Source organism: Coregonus lavaretus, assembly GCF_964263955.1.
Source record: "Coregonus lavaretus genome assembly, chromosome: 29".
Classification (NCBI taxonomy): Eukaryota; Metazoa; Chordata; class Actinopteri; order Salmoniformes; family Salmonidae; genus Coregonus; species Coregonus lavaretus.
Window position 1 is genome coordinate 21265576 of NC_140016.1, and position 20916 is coordinate 21286491.

The 20916-nt window shown below is 43.1% G+C and overlaps 2 protein-coding genes across 8 annotated transcripts in view; both read right to left on the minus strand.

The window, feature by feature from the left end:
• LOC311104854 (rho guanine nucleotide exchange factor 6-like) overlaps nt 1–13224 on the minus strand; it is a 35299-nt gene extending 22075 nt beyond the window's left edge. For both annotated transcript variants that reach the window (XM_084146799.1, XM_084146800.1), the window contains exons 1-3: nt 12891–13224; nt 10146–10229; nt 6242–6326 (exon numbers count right to left, since the gene is read on the minus strand). In XM_084146799.1, coding sequence (XP_084002925.1) covers nt 6242–6326; nt 10146–10229; nt 12891–13055 — 334 coding nt within the window. In that variant the 5' untranslated portion in view covers nt 13056–13224. The remainder of the gene's footprint in view (nt 1–6241; nt 6327–10145; nt 10230–12890) is intronic.
• A 421-nt stretch (nt 13225–13645) lies between these two features.
• On the minus strand, nt 13646–18816 carry LOC311104926 (RNA-binding motif protein, X chromosome-like). Of its 6 annotated transcripts, none has more exons than XM_084146907.1 (10): nt 18722–18816; nt 17868–17993; nt 17438–17544; nt 17185–17338; nt 16852–16965; nt 16627–16741; nt 16384–16500; nt 16200–16291; nt 13920–15649; nt 13646–13787 (listed from the first exon to the last, which is right to left on the minus strand). In XM_084146907.1, exons 2-9 carry the CDS (start codon nt 17974–17976, stop codon nt 15333–15335), a joined length of 1125 nt encoding a protein of 374 aa, XP_084003033.1. In that variant the 5' UTR covers nt 17977–17993; nt 18722–18816; the 3' UTR covers nt 13646–13787; nt 13920–15332. The 6 variants fall into 6 exon arrangements, with proteins under 6 accessions (XP_084003033.1, XP_084003031.1, XP_084003030.1 ...); XM_084146905.1 differs by having other exon boundaries at nt 16852–16992; nt 18394–18816; XM_084146904.1 differs by having other exon boundaries at nt 16852–16992; nt 18722–18814.
• Between the last annotated feature and the right edge of the window lie 2100 nt (nt 18817–20916).

Here is a 20916-nt window from a genome sequence, read left to right on the forward strand (position 1 = left end):
AGGGGATCAAATACTTTTTTCCCCTCACTGTACAACATTTTCCGTCTCGATAGAACTGCCAAAGGGGGTGGGGTTGCAATCTACTGTAGAGATAGCCTGCAGAGCTCTATCGTACTATCCAGGTCTGTGCCCAAACAGTTTGAGCTTCTACTTCTAAAAGTCCACCTTTCCAGAAATAAGTCTCTCACTGTTGCCGCTTGCTACAGAACCCCCTCAGCCCCGAGCTGTGCCCTGGACACCATATGTGAACTGATTGCCCCCCATCTATCCTCAGAGTTCGTACTGCTTGGTGACCTAAACTGGGATATGCTTAACACCCCGGCCAACCTACAATCTAAACTAGATGCCCTCAATCTCACAAAAATTATCAACGAACCTACCAGGTACAACCCTAAATCTGTAAACATGGGCACCCTCATAGATATCATCCTGACAAATGTACCCTCTAAATACACCTCTGCTGTCTTCAACCAGGATCTCAGCAATCACTGCCTTATTGCCTGCGTCCGTAATGGGTCCGCGGTCAAACGCTCCCTAAAACACTTTAGCGACCAGGCATTTCTAATTGACCTACCCCGGGTATCCTGGATGGATATTGACCTCATTCCGTCAGTAGAGGATGCCTGGTTGTTCTTTAAAAGGGCTTTCCTCTCAATCTTAAATAAGCATGCCCCATTCAAAAATTCAGAACTAAGAACAGATATAGGCCCTGGTTCTCCTCAGACTTGACTGCCCTTGACCAGCACAAAAACATCCTGTGGCGTACTGCATTAGCATCGAACAGCCCCCGCGATATGCAACTTTTCAGGAAAGTCAGGAACCAATATACACAATCAGTTAGGAATGCAAAGGCTAGCTTTTTCAAACAGAAATTTGCATCCTGTAGCACTAACTCCAAAAAGTTTTGGGACACTGTAAAGTCCATGGAGAATAAGAGCACCTCCTCCCAACTGCCCACTGCACTGAGGCTAGGAAACACTGTCACCACCGATAAATCTACAGTAATCGAGAATTTCAACAAGCATTTTGCTACGGCTGGCCATGCTTTCCACCTGGCTACCCCTACCCCGGCCACCAGCTCAGCACCCTCCGCTGCAACTTGCCCGACTGTGTCAACCACCACATTCTTATTGGCAGACTAAATAGCCTTGGTTTCTCTAATGACCGCCTCGCCTGGTTCACCAACTACTTCTCAGATAGAGTTCAATGTGTCAAATCGGAGGGCCTGTTGTCTGGACCTCTGGCCGTCTCTATGGGGGTGCCACAGGGTTCAATTCTTGGGCCGACTCTATTCTCTGTGTATATCAATGATGTCGCTCTTGCTGCTGGTGACGCTCGGATCCACTTCTATGTGGACAACACCATTTTGTATACATCTGGCCCTTCATTGGACACTGTGTTAACAAACCTCCAAACGAGCTTCAACGCCATACAACACTCCTTCCGTAGCCTCCAACTGCTCTTAAACACTAGTAAATCTAAATGCATGCTCTTCAACCGAACGCTGCTTGCACCCGCCCACCCGACTAGAATCACTACTCTCGACGGGTCTGACCTAGAGTATGCGGACAACTACAAATACCTAGGTGTCTGGTTAGACTGTAAACTCTCCTTCCAGACTCACATTAAGCATCTCCAATCAAAATTAAATCGGCTTCCTATTTCGCAACAAAGCCTCCTTCACTCATGCTGCCAAACATGCCCTCGTAAAACTGACTATCCTACCGATCCTTGACTTCATCCGTTTTGTCACCAAAGCCCCATATACTACCCACCATTGTGACCTGTACGCTCGTTGGCTGGCCCTCACTACATATTCGTCGCCAAACCCACTGACTCCAGGTCATCTATAAATCACTGCTAGGCAAATCCCTGTCTTATCTTAGCTCACTGGTCACCATAGCAACACCCACCCGTAGTATGCGCTCCAGCAGGTATATCTCACTGGTCATCCCCAAAGCCAACATCTCCTTTGGCCGCCATTCCTTCCAGTTCTCTGCTGCCAGTGACTGGAACGAACTGCAAAAATCTCTGAAGCTGGAGACTCTTATCCCACTCACTAACTTTAAGCGTCAGTTGTCAGAGCAGCTTACCAATCACTGCACCTGTACACAGCCATTCTGAAATTAGCCCACCCAACTAACTCATCCCCAATTGTTATTTATTTAGCTAATTTGCACCCCAGTATCTCTATTTGCACGTCATCTTTTGCACATCTATCATTCCAGTGTTAATACGAAATTGTAACTATTTTGCACTATGGCCTATTTATTGCCTTACCTCCATAACTTACTACATTCGCACACACTGTATATATATTTTCTGTTGTATTTTTTACTTTGTTTTGTTTAACCCATATGTAACTCTGTGTTGTTGTTTTTATCGCACTGCTTTGCTTTATCTTGGCCAGGTCGCAGTTGTAAATGAGAACTTGTTCTCAACTGGCTTACCTGGTTAAATAAAAAGGTGGGGAGAAGAAAAAAAACAAAGATTTTTTTTTTTTTGATTTACTGATTTCCTTATATGAACTGTAACTCAGTAAAATCTTTGAAGTTGTTGCATTCTGCATTTATATTTTTGTTCAGTATATGTGGACCCATAGCCATCCTTTACAACTGAGCCAACACAGTATTAGATCAACACTTGGATCGATGTTGGGAGGTGACAGCGAATACTTTCTAAATGAGCCAACACATGACTTTACATGATACCTGTGCATGCTTGTCGGCTGGTACCGAGTCTAAATCCACTTTCCAAGGAGGGAAAGTGTCCCGAAGTAAGACCTTTATTTAATCTCACCAAGCTATTTATACATGTTTTGATAGAGAACCAACCATATGGAAGGCAGGATTAGCTAGATATTATAATGAGAATTGATCAAGAGAGATTGGCAGAGGTATTGCTAGTGTCTGGAAATTACTGGGGGAAAAAGCACCAGGATCATGTTTTTATTCAACCTTTTAGACCTGAGAATACATATTTTCCATGTAGGCTACAAGAAAGCCGTGTCCAAATATAGAATGACAGGTGTGCCTTGGGGGTTCGGAGTTCTCCTTTAACAATTGGAGGGCACTCCATTCATACAGTTGAAGTCGGAAGTTTACATACACCTTAGCCAAATACATTTAAACTCAGTTTTTCACAATTCCTAACATTTCATCCTAGTTTAAATTCCCTGTCTTAGGGCAGTTAGGATCACCACTTTTTTTTAAGAATGTGAAATGTCAGAATAATAGTAGAGGGAATGATTTATTTCCGCTTTTATTTATTTCATCACATTCCCAGTGGGTCAGAAGTTTACATACACTCAATTAGTATTTGGTAGCATTGCCTTTAAATTGTTTACCTTGGGTCAAACGTTTTGGGTAGCCTTCCACAAGCTTCCCACAATAAGTTGGATGAATTTTGGCCCATTCCTTCTGACAGAGCTGGTGTAACTGAGTCAGGTTTGTAGGCCTCCTTGCTTGCACACGCCTTTTCAGTTCTGCCCACATATTTTCTATAGGATTGAGGTTAGGGCTTTGTGATGGCCACTCCAATACCTTGACTTAAGCCATTTTGCCACAGCTTTGGAAGTATGCTTGGGGTCATTGTTCATTTGGAAGACCCATTTGCGACCAAGCTTTAACTTCCTGACTGATGTCTTGAGATGTTGCTTCAATATATCCACATAATTTTCCTTCCTCATAATGCCATCTATTTTGTGAAGTGCACCAGTCCCTCCTGCAGCAAAGAACCCCCACAGCATGATGCTGCCACCCCCGTGCTTCACGGTTTGGATGGTGTTCTTCAGCTTGCAAGCAACCCCCTTTTTCCTCCAAACATAACGATGGTCATTATGGCCAAAAAGTTATATTTGTGTTTATCTTTGTCTATCTTTGTCCCCATGTGCAGTTGCAAACTGTAGTCTGGCTTTTTTATGGCGGTTTTGGAGCAGTGGCTTCTTCCTTGCTGAGCGGCCTTTCAGGTTATGTCGATATAGGACTCGTTTTGCTGTGGATATAGATACTTTTGTACCGGTTTCCTCCAGCATCTTCACAAGGTCCTTTGCTGTTGTTCTGGGATTGATTTGCACTTTTCGCACCAAAGTACGTTCATCTCTAGGAGACAGAACGCATCTCCTTCCTGAGCGGTATGACGGCTGCGTGGTCCCATGGTGTTTATACTTGCGTACTATTGTTTGTACAGATGAACGTGACACCTTCAGGCGTTTGGAAATTGCTCCGAAGGATGGACCAGACTTGTGGAGGTCTCCAATTCTTTTTCTGAGGTCTTGGCTGATTTCTTTTGATTTTTCCATGATGTCAAGCAAAGAGGCACTGAGTTTGAAGGTAGGCCTTGAAATACATCCACAGGTACACCTCCAATTGACTCAAATTATGTCAATTAGCCTATCAGAAGCTTCTAAAGCCATTACATCATTTTCAGGAATTTTCCAAGCTGTTTAAAAAGGCACAGTCAACTTAGTGTACGTAAACTTCTGACCCACTGGAATTGTGATACAGTGAATTAATCTGTCTGTAAACAATTGGAAAAATTACTTGTGTCATGCACAAAGTAGATGTCCTAACCGTCTTGCCAAAACTATAGTTTGTTAACAATAAATGTGTGAAGTTGTTGAAAAACAAGTTTTAATGACTCCAACGTAAGTGTATGTAAATTTCCGACTTCAACTGTATATCCATATTGGTGCAGCCAACTATTTCTAGAGCACCGCCAAGAGTCAATGCCAACCTTGAGATCACCCTCATTCCCAATCACTTTACAACTGCAGATGGGACAAATGAGCGAAAACGGCAGGCCAGTATAGTAAAGTGCTTATATTTCTCTTAGCGGTAAGGTGGTTCTCATGTACTCCACATCTCTTTACACATGCAGTGAGATGCCCAGACAAGCCCTGTACTGTAGTCAGCAGCTCCCTCCTCTTGACCTGGCCATCAATGCTTCTAGCAGCTGCACTGTCGGAACGTGCACACAATCACACAGAGAGAGAGAGACACACAAAGAAACAGATAGACACACACACACACAGTACTGAGGATCATGATAAGCAGAAACACAGAGATAATCCTCTTCTTGTACCCATTAAAGAGCGTGTGACTAACCCAGTCCAAATCAACAGCACTAGACATTTTGAAGATTGGCAAAGGGCCTCTGGCCCTCTCAGACTCTATTCGATTTCCATATCAAGCTGAGAGAGCGAGCGAGAAATTCTGGTCCAATCTTCATGCTGTGGCCTGTAGCATCGACGCTCTCTGATGAGGACTGGCGCTAAGACAACTTCAAACTGATAACGAGACTAATGGATACAGTCAAGTGATGGCTTTGAAGACATTGACAGCTTTTGGAATTAGCAGCAAAAGCTTTGCGCTAGCAAAAATACACAAACAGTGTATGGACTGGAGTGACTGTGTCAGGTTGCCATTTAGCACGTGAATGTCTTATAGCCTTGCTGCACTGTTGCTTTGACATGAGATCCCATTTCATCATATTGATAATGAGCTATCTGCCATGTAAATTCCCCTTTTACAACTGTCTTATTCAAGCACAGCCAGGTGTCTTCTAATGCAATGTTACAGAAAAGAGAAAGGCCTGTTCAGTAGGACATGAGAGCCATGGTAATCATCATAGTAAATATGGCACTCTGCAGGAGGCCCATAGAACCAGAGAGACACAGCCATGGTAAACATCATAGTAAATATGGCACTCTGCAGGAGGCCCATAGAAACAGAGACACAGCCATGCCAGCTGTCTGAACAGGGCACCTTTTATGATTCACGAGGCCTACTGGGAGCAATCCAGCTAAAAATGACACACGCATGTTCAGTTCACACACACACACACAGACAGTATTTTAAACGACAATGCTGAATGTGGTCATTCTGAGTCTCAGCACTGCACAGTTGACACACTAATACGTAGCTGTACAATGCTTCAGTTTTCTACTAGAGCTTACAGTGTGAGGACAGGTTAGTTATGTAAACGTAGCATACATGTCAATGATTACAATATTGCATGATAATGAAGGCAGGTGAGTAAATATTATTTGTGCCTAAACCTTAAGCCCATTATGGTCTTATTCAGTGGGGTACAACTTTTACAACCATAACTATAGAAATATAGAGATAATGTGTAGAGTAGGAATGTCTGTTTTACACAGTGCATTTCTATCCGACTGTTTTGTGGCTCTGCATCCTCCTGAATAAGACCCAGAGCAGATAAATACAGTCATTAGACTTACCTTGGGTGGCGAAGTTGACTCCCAGCAGAGTGGTCAGCACTTTGTTAAAGTTCTCCCCAGTGTACAGGCACTCTGGTTCAAATCCCTGGCAGGAGAGGAGACCGACAAAGAAGAACCGTTCAATTCAAAAGCAAAATGCCTGGCTCATCATATGACTGACTAAAAACAGCAGAGGAAAAGAAGTAGGTATAAAATAATTAGCAACAGAGATGTAGGAGATACTGCCTGGCTGATTATCACACAGAATCCTGACTGCAGCCCGGCAACAACACGCAATGGGATGTGACTTACACACAAGAAGACGGAGATAAAAGCAGACATGTTGAATGTGACCCATATTTTTCGTGGCCAAGTGGTTTTGGTAACAAAACAGACTGTTCTCTCCTCATTTGTCCTTCGATGCACACCGAGCACTTGCTCGCTCGCTCTCTGTCTCCCGGCCCCACAGACAGCTAGCTATCCACTTTCCTCTAGCGGCTAAGGTTTCACATTTTAAATAAAACATCTTAAATATAGAGTTTGAGTAGCAGGGCACGAGGCATCTGTTCACTATCTAGCCATTCAGAGCCAAAGCGACCGTGACTGACTCATGCATAGGCCACGCTTCAGTTTTGAAAAGACCATCACAATACATTTACCTCTCTGGTAACCATGTCAAGACGACAGACTGAGGCAGTGTGTGATATTGACATGTATCAATCTGTTGCTTGTTCATTTTTGACAACAACATCTACAGAGAAATAAAGCATGGATAAAAACACTAAAACAGTGACATAAAAGTTAAACAATCTGACATCTAAAGCTAACATATGACAGGAATCAAACTTGTGGGCCTGGTTAGTATGTGACGCAGACTTTATAACTGTATCTTACTGTAGATGTCTATAAAAATAATAATACTATAGGCTCAGGCTCTATAAATTCAACTATACTGTAGTCGACCATAACTCGTCAAGTTAGCCCTCAAGCCATCGCTGCTGCTTCCCATTTCTGCATCTCGGAACAGAAGTGAAAGTTGTGTGAATGTAGTATTTGTCCAGTCACATGACAGCCCCATGTGCATATGTTGGCTGTGGTTAAGAAAAATGGAGTGAGAGAGGGTGACTGGCCAGAGTATGAACTGCAATGGTCCGGAAAAAGTCAAGATGACACATTGTACAAGGGCTTTCCAAATCCTTACGGACGTGAGCTCCTGCACTGCCGCAAAGCCTCTAATTATGGAGGAGAAGTGCGATCGCTGCATGAAAGCAGAAGGGACCTCCCAAACCATAACAGACCAGCCAACGTTTCTCCCCCCGAACCACTTGACTTGAAGCAGCTGACTCAATTACTTTTTAAAAAAAATAAACAAACCAACTTATGTGATTCAAGACCAGAAAGGACTGTTTCTAAAGGTTGGGGAGGAAAATGCATGACTGACTGTCCAGCGCAGCAGTCACTGTACTGCATAGGAAAGGAAAGGACTTCCATCACTCTCTTATTATCTGCATCATCACTCATAGTGCTGGAAATATGTTATTAAGCCTGAGGGAGAGAATCCTTTACTGTGGTTTCTGCTGAATATGCTATAATAAATGCAGACATACAGTGCATTCAGAAAGTATTCAGGCCCCTTCACTTTTTCCACGTTGTTACGTTACAGCCTTATTCTAAAATTGATTAAATTGTTGTTTTTTGCCTCATCAATCTATACACAATACCCCATAATGACAAATCAAAAATAGGTTTTTAGAAATCTATTAAAAATAAAAACAACTGATATATCACATTTACATAAGTATTTAGTCCCTTTACTTAGTACTTTGTTGAAGCACCTTTGGCAGCGATTACAGCCTCGAGTCTTCTTGGGTATGACGCTACAAGCTTGGCACACCTGTATTTGGGAAGTTTCTCCCATTCTTCTCTGCAGATCCTCTCAAGCTCTGTCAGGTTGGATGGGGAGCGTCGCTGCACAGCTATTTTCAGGTCTCTCCAGAGATGTTCGATCGGGTTCATGTCTGGGCTCTGGCTGGGCCACTCAAGGACATTCAGAGACTTGTCTCGAAGCCACTCCTGCAATGTCTTGGCTGTGTGCTTAGGATCGTTGTCCTGTTGGAAGGTGAACCCAGTCTGAGGTCCTGAGTGCTCTGGAGCAGGTTTTCATCAAGGATCTCTCTGCACTTTGCTCCGTTCATCTTTCCATCGATCCTGACTAGTCTCCCAGTCCCTGCAACTGAAAAACATCTCCACAACATCATGCTGCCACCACCATGCTTAACCGTAGGGATGGTGCCAGGTTTCCTCCAGACATTACGCTTGGCATTCAGGCCAAAGAGTTCAATCTTGGTTTCATCAGACCAGAGAATCTTGTTTCTCATGGTCTGAGAGTCTTTAGGTGCCTTTTGGCAAACTCCAAGCAGGCTGTCATGTACCTTTTACTGAGGAGTGGCTTCCGTTTGGCCACTCTACCATAAAGGCCTGATTGGTGGAGTGCTGCAGAGATGGTTGTCCTTCTGGAAGGTTCTCCCATATCCACAGAGGAACTCTGGAGCTCTGTCAGAGTGACTATCGGGTTCTTGGTCACCTCCCTGACCAAGGCTCTTCTCCCCCGATTGCTCAATTTGGACGGGCGGCCAGCTCTAGGAAGAGTCTTGGTGGTTTCAAACTTCTTCCATTTAAGAATGATGGAGGCCACTGTTCTTGGGGATATTCAATGCTGCAGAGATTTTTGGGTACCTTTCCCCAGATCTGTGCCTCAACACAATCCTGTCTCGGAGCTCTATGGACAATTCCTTCCACCTCATGGCTTGGTTTTTGCTCTGACATGCACTGTCAACTGTGGGAGCTTATATAGACAGGTGTATGCCTTTCCAAATCATGTTCAATCAAGTTGTAGAAACATCTCAAGGATGATCTATGGAAACAGGATGCACCTGAGCTCAATTTCGAATCAAAAATACTGTTTTCGCTTTGTCATTATGGGGTTTTGTTTGTAGATTGATGAGGAAAATGTTTAATTTAATCAATTTTAGAATAAGGCTGTAACGTAACAAAATGTGAAAAAAGTCAAGGGGTCTGAATACTTTCCGAATGCACTGTAAATATCAATGTCACGTGGCTGACGTGGGGTTAATTTTCGCTTGCAAAAAAGGTAGGGAGAACAGGTAGATTTCCTATTGCTGTTTACCAAGCAATGTGATGCATACTGCTCAATGCACACTGCTCAATCAGTAGTAGACAGTGGAGCCTTATGCAGCGTTCAAGTGCTAGTCAGAACTAGGAGACTGAAATGTCCGACTTGCTAACTAGTTGTAGTTATACACGTGCCACATTCAACCAGTCTGACATTTTCGAGTTTACTAGTTCCGACTAGCACTTGAACGCGGCATTATTCAAGCCATAAGCAGTCTTAGTTGAGGCCCATCAACAACCCCGTCTGTCTGTGTGTTCTGTGGGATTGACTGACAGCATGCCTGCTTAAGAGGGCAACCCACTCCTCATGGCAATCAAGATCCATGTCACAAAAACATACTGCCTGCAGAGGAAAACAATCTATGGTGAAGTCACAGCAAAACAATTCTAGGAAAGTTAAGATTTTGTTGACTGAAACCTGTGTTGACTTTATTGCCACAATCATGCAGTATTATTTTCTAATCACGGCTTCGAATTGCTCAGCTGACAGATATGTACATCGTGGAGTTGAGAATTCTCAGCTATGAGACCAGTTCTCAAATAAGTAAACCCTTACTGCAATGTATTATTGTTGTTTGTACGAAACGGTTTACTAAAGCTAGAAACAAGAATTCAGCAAGGAACTCAAGTCAAAATGTCCACAACAAACACATTATCATAAAACAAAGTAAAACATTGCAATATAGAAGAGATGAAACGATCACCACCAACCAAGCGCTTTGAAATGACTTACCTCTACTTTCAAGGATGTGCATCCTCTCAAAAACTCATTGATATTGGCGATGCAGTCGGCTTCGTTTCTCGGATCCTGACAGTACTAAAAACAGACATAAAATAAATATATAAAAATATAGCCTACCTTGGAGATATAGATAACGTTTAAAAAAAATTAAATACTAGTATAGGCGTTGACGCAAATGACAATTCAAGATAGGAAAATAAACTAAGTCACAATCCACTGTATCCTTTCGAATGTTGATATCTTACAGTTTAACAAAGTAAAGGTGGACTCTTCCGACGCCTCTCTTTCAAGCATATTGTGTCGCTTTCAAGACAACTGGGAACTCGGAAATCTTTCAATCGAACTTCCGTGCGTTCCCGACAACTGGGAACTCGGAAAAACGAGCCCTGACTGGGATTTTTTTTTGCTTTGAATGGTCATCCGACTCGCATCTTCCTAGAGCTCTGACTTTTCGATCTAAATATCACTGACGTCACGATTTGACTATATTTTTTCCCTCCCGAGTTCCCAGTTGTCTTGAACGCAGCAATAAACCCACCACTCGCACTCGCACCAGGAAGCAAACCTTTGAGGAGGAAGTGACGATGACCTCTCGCTGCATTTCATTTATACACACAGATTATCCATTATATTGAACAGATACTGAGGTGGCCGCTCTAACGATGAAAATAAATATCTTTAAAAATGGAAGGTAATTGGGAGGAGGCAAGATCAGGTGGGACCATTCTAGCCAATGAGAGGGCAGATACGTGCGTGAACAACAGGCACAACGCCGATATAAAGTGTTTTTTTCTTAGAGTTGCGGGGATGTACACTCGTAACAACATTTTATTCTACCAAATAAGCAGCACGTAGTAAATAAGCATTACATTTTTTTATTGACCAAATTCGACACTCATTGACCGCCATACAAAAACTCCTCGCTTGGTGAGCGAAAAAAACTAAACCAAAACGTCACCTGCTGGGGAAACCAGATTTTGGGCCCAGTTATACCTGTTGCTTCGCCTCTTCCTCTCGGATATATCTCAAATGAGGGGAATCGATTAATCTGGGACGTCACTAGTTACCACAAACACAAAGTCATAAACCCCGCCTATTTGTACAATTTATTTTCGTAAAATGTGATTTTAAACCTAACCTTAACCACACAGATAACATTATGCCTAACCTTAAACAAAGACCAAAATGCGTATTTATGTTTTCGAATGATTTTTTTAAACGATTTAGCCAATTTTGAGTTTGTGGCTGTGGTAAATAGTGGAAACCATCAATTAAATCAAATGTGTTTATAAAGCCCTTTTTACATCAGCAGATGTCACAAAATGCAATACAGAAACCCAGCCTAAAACCCCAAACAGCAAGCAATGCAGATGTTGGAGCACCGTGGCTAGGAAAAACAAGGCTCTGAAGGGTGGCCAGTCCTCTTCTGGCTGTGCCGGGTGGAGATTATAAGAGTACATGGCCAATCTGGCCCGGCCGCCCGGGTAGGGGTGTTTTGCACTGGGTGAAAGTTGATTGCATTCGTTTTGGAACCGGGCTGCCTCCCGGGCGTGAGCCAGGTGCCCCGTTCAAAGCCGAAGTCGGAACCTAAACAACAGTGACCTAATTAAGCACGTGGTGTAATGAGTAGGATTCTTTTCGCATGTAAAAGTGATTGCTTTTATGTTAAAGTATATATGTTTCTGGACCATTCACCACGCTGCCTTGTTGACAATATGACCGAACGGCGCAGATAACCGTTCGATTTGAGAAAGGCGCTCCTCCTTCACAGCTTTTCCCAGTTCACTTCATAGACCGGTGCCCCGCGGCTCAGCCTAATCGAATGTGATGGCAAACATTATTTTTTTTATAGTCAGTGACAAACATCAGTTTTAAATTGGATAGCCTACAATTAATTTGGAAGAGAGACTATTTATTGCCGTAACTCCATAACTTGCTACATTTGCACACACTGTATATATATTTTCTATTTTTCTGTTGTATTTTTGACTTTATGTTTTGTTTTACCCAATATGTAACTCTGTGTTTTTTTTTTTATCGCACTGCTTTGCTTTATCTTGGCCAGGTCGCAGTTGTAAATGAGAACTTGTTCTCAACTGGCTTACCTGGTTAAATAAAGGTGAAATTTAAAAAATTTAAAAATCCGCCTAATGTAGCCTGTTAAATTGTGTTCCTTTGTTTTACAGCTGGGATTCAGCTGATCTGTACAAAATACATTCTGGTACAGTCTGGTACCCGAAGTGTAAAAAAATCGACCTGCTAAAAATGCACAGGTTTTGTATAGTATAATGTGCATTAACCTGAATATATAAGCATCTTTGGTTACATAATTATCTTTGTGTTTTGGAACATTATAGTTTGCTAAACTGAGTTGTTTAGTCATTTTCAAAACGCAGAAACACTTTTCACTTCACAGGAAGTAAGCAATGCATGCAAACCTATGAGTTCAGCAGTCTTTTACATTATTGATACATTTCTCATCGTAAAGTTGCATGTTGCACATTAATGTATTCCCAACGTGTTTAACAAATTAGACTATTGAAGTCACATTCAATTTCTCCAACGAATATTGGTAATTTATTCAAACAACCCCTCCCTTGCCCTCGAGAGGCGTTGCCAGTGTTTTTTCTTCTCACCGTTCAAGAGAGTTGTTGACTTTGTAAATATTACTTTTCTCCTCCGTTATCATACTGTTACAATGTCGCACTGATAATAGCGCAGTAACAATGTGCTTACCTTTGGAATAGAGCCGGGCACGAGCCGCTCCATGAGTTTGCACAAGACGACCCCATCTTTCAGAGAGGTTTTCAGAAATTCCTCTGGGTCAGCTATGTTCTTCTTGGGTGAATTAAGCACCCCTAACGATATCAGCCACGTTACTGTCTGCTCCTCTGGGTTCATGGTTCCAATTAACCCTCCTTATGCATCCCCACCGAAGGCGCCAAATTCCACAACTCCGTATCAAAATGTTAACATCCGTATCACACTTCTGCTTGTCAAAACGCCGTTTGTACTAGTACTGGGTTCCCCTACTGGTTAATAACAAGCACTGTGGCAATACCTATATATCGATGAAGGGGGTTACCATCCTATGGAATCATTTATCGTCTGTCCACACGAGACATTGGCGGTGAATTCTGAGCTATGGTTGAGTGCTTTGTGCCTCCAATTCCACTGCAATAACATCAGGAAACAGACAAATCATGTTATCTGATGGGCGTCACCATATTTGGCAAGGGACACATTCCATAGTCAATAGATTGCTGTAGGAAATGGCGACCACAATAGTGGCTCAGCAAACAGAACGGAATCTGCATTAAAATTATTGTCCAACATCTCCATGGACTCCCAAAACTCCAGGAATAAAGTTATTTTGCTTTTGGGGACCATATAATCTCTAACCACTCAGTGGCTAACCATCTCTGTTCAGGACAGTCTGCAAATGACACCTCTGCAAATGACAAACAAAAATCTAAATGACAAACACAAAATTCCAAGTAAAACATTTTTATTGGCGAAAAGAGATAGTATGAGTTCTCAAGTATTATTTCTCAGCCAGAGTTCTGTCCATGCATCCGCTCGCCACTCTTGGTTCTACTTGTAGCGGTGCCATCACATGCTCAACACAGGTACCTGGAACAGTGAAGCAAATACACCGTCTATTAAGCAAAGTTTTAAAATGTTACATATAGCTATCCATATTCAAATATGTTCACAATTTATTAACTCTTGATCACTGAATTGGTGGTGGTCTGCTGGACATACACGTTCGGTTCTCTGTGCGATGGTCCAACGTCAACTTGGATCCAACAGGAAGGCTTTAAATCAGCAACAGTTCCAGAAGTTTGCTCATCCTGTAACAAGAAAATATAAATTAATGTCCCGCCATTTCTTTTAGATTACATAAAATAATTGGTATACCCCAATCCTCCAGTATCCCCTTCAAATAAGGCAATGGTCCGATTTGGTTCTCGCTCCCATTCACTTTCCAGCTTGGTTGTTAGGACATGGCTGCTCTTCCGAGTCGTCTCCATTTTTGAGAATTGGGACAAGCTTGACATTTGAGACAAGCTTCATCTTTGACTATGGCACTTAGAAAAATAAAATGAAATCCACTGTACACAAAAACATGTAAGATTCCTTATTATGAACATTGCCCCTCAGTAAAAAAAAAAGTAATTGCCAAACATTTTGGGGGATGAGTAAAAAAAAAAAAAATCCGGCAAAGGTGATCTCCTTTTGTGATTCTGCGCATTGTTGAGAAGTTAGATGTTGACCCGTAACATAGGTTTAGTGGCAAATTCGTTATTTATCAAGCCAGATATAATTCCTTAAGTTGCAGCAATTAAAATTTGGTAGACGAAAGACTATACTTTAAAAAAAAAAGCTACTTCAATTGAACTACGCTGATTCGTTTCATTCCCTGGGGCATCCAGTCTTCCACACTAACCATTTGGGCAGACTGCAATTCACGGTAATGAGAAATTCATTTAACAGACGAGAAACAAATAGGTTTGCTTTGCTTACCAGCTGTTGACACTATCAGTCGGGTTGAAAAGACTCTTGCGTTTGGTTGTTGGTCTTTGGTAAGGTCGTTGCAAGCCAGCATTGTTTGGCTTTATGGCGATGGCTCCATTTCCACTGAGGGAAACCTACACTGATATTGACATTTGCGTTGTCCTCCGACAACTGGTTGGACAATGCAAAGTACAGGCCTGTTAAATGTAATCTACAAGCGTCACAGTTGAAATGTCTGCATCTCAATTGATCTCTATAGTGGACAGAACTTGTAGCTGTGCGCTGGGTGTACATTCATGTAATAGTTTGTCTGAACATCCATTAGTGTTGCGAAAATAACTTTGGTTAAAAACTTTATTAGTATAGGAAAGCCATATCCAAGGGCATAGCAGGACTTAACAGCACTAAATGTACGAAAACTAAACACGCATCACTTGGCAATGATACCATCACATGGGCTGGGGAAATATAAAACAAGTAATTTTAACACTTAAAACAAAAATTAATTGACAGGCTGAGGATAAACATCTCAAAACCTAAGCTTGTCCATGGAATTTGACATCACTAGTTCTCGCCCTCTCCAACTTTCCACCCACTATACAAGTAGTGATTGAGCACGCATTATGTAACGGTCGCTTTGATGTCATATCCAAGTCCATCTCAGTATCTGCTGCGGGCAATTCCTCTATCGACTCTTGAGCCTCCGCGGCCACCACGGGGCGCCCCGCGACTTGAGCCACTGTACGCGTCACGAGGAGGGTAGCCTCTCTCGATTGGGGGTGCTGGCCCCCGCTCCTGCCTGCCCATTCGCTCACCACGGCTAGGGGGGTATGGGTCACTCCGACTGCTGGGGTAACTTTCACGACTGCCATAGCCATCCCGGGAACTGCTGCCATAGTCGTCATAGCGACTGCTTCCGCCACTGCCATTGTAGGATGGTTGGGGGGCCCTTGAGGGTGGGGCGCTGCGTGAGTTACCTGCAGGGTCAATGGGTCAGGTAATTGGCAAGTTTCACTTCACACATTTTGCTGAATTATGAGCCAATGTTTCCCGTGAGTATTTCTTAATGACTATCAATTGCAACTATATGTTTTTATCTCCAATATGCTAGGGATCTGAACATAACACTGAACATTTAGGTGCTTTCTGCGATTATTTATCCAAGCTTGGGGGAACATAAAATACGCAATGAAACCCCTTTCAGCATGCCATGGTTTTGTTGAGTAGCTGCTTTTTCCTTTTAGAATTCCAGTTGTTAGAATCGCACATTGGTAACAGTTTCTCAGTGAGGTCTTGATGGTTTTGTGAGGGTCGTTTCACCCTACAAAAACAGATTTATGAGCATGACTCCTTGAGGGAGTATTTTGTGACACTGTAGAATGATCATTGAATGGTTAAGAGGCTTTGTTGGACGTTTCCATCGACTCTTGTGGTGCATGTAAGGTCTCCAGCTCCCAGGGGCACATTGAGTAGGTTGTGGGAGACTATAGCAACTTTTCTCCATTATACTTAAGTGGTCAATCTTACCGTAACCACCATAGGGCTCTCGATAGGCGGCTGCACTAGGGCGCTCCATATAGCTTTTAGGTTCCCGGCCTCCACCATAACCATCACGCTCACTGGTGAAAGGAATGGAATGGTGTAACGTTACATCATATTCATGTCAACGGAAACCTAACCCAATCTTTAGAGTCACAAGTCATAAATATACCTGTAGCCCCTGGACATTGACCCATACTCATCGCGGGAACTGGATTGGGGATAATCCCTTGGTGGTGGTGCATAGTCCCTTGTATCCCTGGAACTTGTATATTCCCGGCTAGAATAGCTGTCAAAATGGGAAAACATGCCACTTGAGTAAATAAGCAATGCAACAAATTTCAAAAAGTAACATTAAGAATGTGTGACCAACCACAAACAGGTAGTAATATATTTGTTGAATGGGCAAACCCACCTGTCCTTTGTGCTGTAATATTCATCCCTTGGTGATGGGTAATCATCCCTTCTGGACATCGAATCTCTGCGGGGAGGGGGTGGGCCGTAGGGGTCCCTGTCCCTGGACATGGGAGCTAAAGAAAACAAGATCCTGTGTAATCATCAGGAGAACAGAAGTCTTTGTGGCACTACATGGTTAGTCAGTCCTCATACCAATAAGTTCAAGAGAGATCTTCACACTTACGTCTACCCATAGGAGAAGGAGCGTGTCTCTTGGGTGGGGGGCCTCCATTACGAATCGGAGGTCCTCTCTTCAGTGGTGGGGGTCCTCTGGATGAAATCCCTTTGAAAAAGGGTTCTACAATCCCTATGTTATCATAGTAGTCTTTTGGCAGACAAGAAATGCAAATATTAATGGCAAGCTCAGCACTCACAAAACAATGTGAAAAAGTCAATTCAAAAGACACCAATGCCAGTTTCATAGGCTACGTACATATCCCAATGTAAGTGGTTTTTCAATAAGACTATTCATAAATTCAAAATACAACAACTGCTGTGAGTACTTCTGCAAAGGTACCTCTGGATGGTGGACCCCTCATTCCGCTTGGTGCTCCTCTAGATCCTCGAGGGCCTCTAGGGGGACCACGGCTGCGTGGATGCATGGGTGGTGGGCCGCGTCCAAACGTAGGTTTCGTAGCTTGTTCAACCTTGATTGGCTTACCATCAAGCGACTTTTAAAAGAGATTTTAGTGAACATTAGAAGTGTACACAAGCTACAGACGCTAGGGTCATTTAAGTAGATAAAAACACCATAATGCACAACTGTATACCTTCCCATTCATTTCACGCGCAGCATCCTTTGCATCTGCCGGACTCTCAAAGGTCACAAAAGCAAAACCTCTTGATTTATTTGTTTCCCGATCTTTCATCAACAGAACTGGAAAGAAAAATATATATATTTAGTGCAGACACAGAAAGTCTACTAGATTACAAAATATTAATCTGAACTGATGCTCAGAATTGAGGTATTGGTGTTTTCTCCAGCTCATTGATTATCAAAACCATTATGTTATTCACAAATGCTTATACTTGAGATCCAAGCGGTTCCGATACGCACAAGTTATGTGCTCTAGAATATAACAGTCCTCATACTATAGCAAGAGTAATGTCTTCATCAGGACATAACTATTGTCATGTAACAGCAATCCATTTAGTTGTATTCTTGATAGTTAGCCAACATCTTTAAAAAAAAGTATGTACCTTCTACTATTCTGCCATATTTGCTGAAATACTTCTCAAGGGCCTTTTCGTCAGTTTCAGTGTCCAGGCCTCCGATGAAGAGCTTCCCTGGTCGGTCGGCCTCTGCCATATTTGCGTCGGTTTAACCTAATAAGAGAAAATAATAGTTTTGAGCCACCAGATCGACTGGTTGTGCAACACAAATGAGCGTGCTTGGACTAAAGCATGTTTGGGAAAACTGTGTCCTACCTCCTGACCTCGGTTTCGAAACTTACAGTTAACTAGCTAACGTTAGCCATTTTGGTTAGCTTAATATTTCATTCAGGTCTACGTGGTGGCTAGCAAGCTAATGGTTGTGTAGCTATCGTTAACTACTTAAGTTACAATAACATTGTACATTAGAAAGTGAAACGTATCTTTGGTTAAGCTTTAACATGCAGCACAAAATGGCGTCGAAATGGGAATGAATGGCTAGCTAACAATTTCAAACAAAGTATCTCCGCCCATTCCATCCAGCCAGGACATCAGTTATGCTAGTTCAAGTTACCTGGCAAGTTAGCTGCTTTACAAACTATTTAGTTTGCAGAAAAATAACCACGTCGGACTATGTCAGTCCAAGTGCATTATTAGTAAATGAACAATAACCACGCATTTAACAATAAATAACCGGACGAAACTGTGGATTCTTTCAACAAAACTCAAAATGGCGACTGGTTCATTTGAGGCTAGCTAGCTGTTAGTCGGTCGGTAAAACATACGTGCATGCATAAATGTATCGCGTTTTATCAGACATTAACGTGAGTTGGCTATTTACTATCTGCAAAACAGACAAGCCATTGTGCACAAAACACATTTGAGTAGTGTCTGACACCTACCCCTCCGAATTCCACAACGCGCTGGCGCATCAATAAAAATTCGAAACGATGGATGTCAATTTATAATGATCACGCGCTATCACGCATCCGGAAGTAGCTGGCAACCCATGTATTTTCTTCTATGGTGGTCTGAAAAATCAACATAGCAAAGAGTAAAACCACTGCCTCCTGCTGTTTAAAGAAAAAAAATATATATATTTTTTTGTTTTTTTTCTAATGAGCATACAAATATAGAACATTGACAGCATGGAACAGTAATAATGTTATAGCTAGGTAGCTTGCAAAATTTATAATTACATGACGTTAGAGAAGACCAAGAGCACAGATAGAACAAGGAGGGTTAGTAATAAATATATTTGCCAAGAGTCTGGAAGACTGACCAATCAAACTTATCGTCCCGCCCACTTCTTAATGACATTTCACATTTACATTTACGTCATTTAGCAGACGCTCTTATCCAGAGCGACTTACAAATAGGTGCATTCACCCTATAGCCAGTGGGATAACCACTTTACAATATCTTTTTTTTTTTTTTTTTTTTTTTAGGGGAGGGGGGTAGAAGAATTACTTTATCCTATCCCAGGTATTCCTTAAAGAGGTGGGGTTTCAAATGTCTCCGGAAGGTGGTGAGTGACTCCGCTGTCCTGGCGTCGTGAGGGAGCTTGTTCCACCATTGGGGTGCCAGAGCAGCGAACAGTTTTGACTGGGCTGAGCGGGAACTATGCTTCCGCAGAGGAAGGGGAGCCAGCAGGCCAGAGGTGGATGAACGCAATGCCCTCGTTTGGGTGTAGGGACTGATCAGAGCCTGAAGGTACAGAGGTGCCGATCCCCTCACAGCTCCATAGGCAAGCACCATGGTCTTGTAACAGATGCGAGCTTCAACTGGAAGCCAGTGGAGTGTGCGGAGGAGCGGGGTGACGTGAGAGAACTTGGGAAGGTTGAACACCAGACGGGCTGCGGCATTCTGGATGAGTTGTAGGGGTTTAATGGCACAGGCAGGGAGCCCAGCCAACAGCGAGTTGCAGTAATCCAGACGGGAGATGACAAGTGCCTGGATTAGGACCTGTGCCGCTTCCTGTGTAAGGCAGGGTCGTACTCTCCGAATGTTGTAGAGCATGAACCTGCAGGATCGGGTCACCGCCTTGATGTTAGCGGAGAACGACAGGGTGTTGTCCAGGGTCACGCCAAGGCTCTTCGCACTCTGGGAGGAGGACACAACGGAGTTGTCAACCGTGATGGCGAGATCATGGAACGGGCAGTCCTTCCCCGGGAGGAAGAGCAGCTCCGTCTTGCCAAGGTTCAGCTTGAGGTGGTGATCCGTCATCCATACTGATATGTCTGCCAGACATGCAGAGATGCGATTCGCCACCTGGTTATCAGAAGGGGGAAATGACAACCAAATGAACGACGTGTTGGATGTATACTAGTAGACAAGGCAGTGGTTTTGGTTGGACAGGTTGCTGATAGAGTGGGTTGAGGAGTTGGAGGTTGGCCCTTCTGTGATGATAGCGGATGAAATAGGGAAACTGGTTGACAATTACATTGGTAGAAGTTTTATGCTTTTTTACCACTTTTCACAGATTGATCCAAGGACCCAGATAGTGGGCGCACAGGAGCAGGCGTTTACGTTCCTGAATTGAATGTGCAGATATGTAGAAGACTAACAGATGAACTGTCAGTATACTCAGTTGAACTGTTGGCGATAATTGTTTCCCTCCAGTGGGTGGAGGACGTACAACCTGTTAGAATTATAGTATGCTCAGATTCTCTGTCTGTATTGAATAGTTTATCATCTGGTAAATCTAATAGGAGTGACCTACTATTAGAGGTATTAATGTTATTATGGAGAATTGAGAGAATGGGTGTAGTATGGTATACTGTGAACCATCAGATCCTCCTCTCCACCCTCTCCGAGTTGGGCATCTCCGGCGCGGCTCACTCTTGGATTGCGTCCTACCTGACCGGTCGCTCCTACCAAGTGGCGTGGCAAGAATCTGTCTCCGCACCACGTTCTCTCACCACTGGTGTCCCCCAGGGCTCAGTTCTAGGCCCTCTCCTATTCTCGCTATACACCAAGTCACTTGGCTCTGTCATATCCTCACATGGCCTCTCCTATCATTGCTACGCAGACGACACACAACTAATCTTCTCCTTCCCCCTTCTGATAACCAGGTGGCGAATCGCATCTCTGCATG

Coding starts and splice junctions, on each gene's coding strand:
- LOC311104926 (XM_084146905.1), bottom strand. CDS start 17,976: ATGGCAGAGGCCGACCGACCAGGGAAGCTCTTCATCGGAGGCCTGGAC. Junction 16,993..17,184: donor GAGGGGTCCACCATCCAGAG/GTACCTTTGCAG, acceptor GTCTGCCAAAAG/ACTACTATGATAACATAGGG. Junction 16,292..16,383: donor TCAATGTCCAGGGGCTACAG/GTATATTTATGA, acceptor TCCTTTCACCAG/TGAGCGTGATGGTTATGGTG.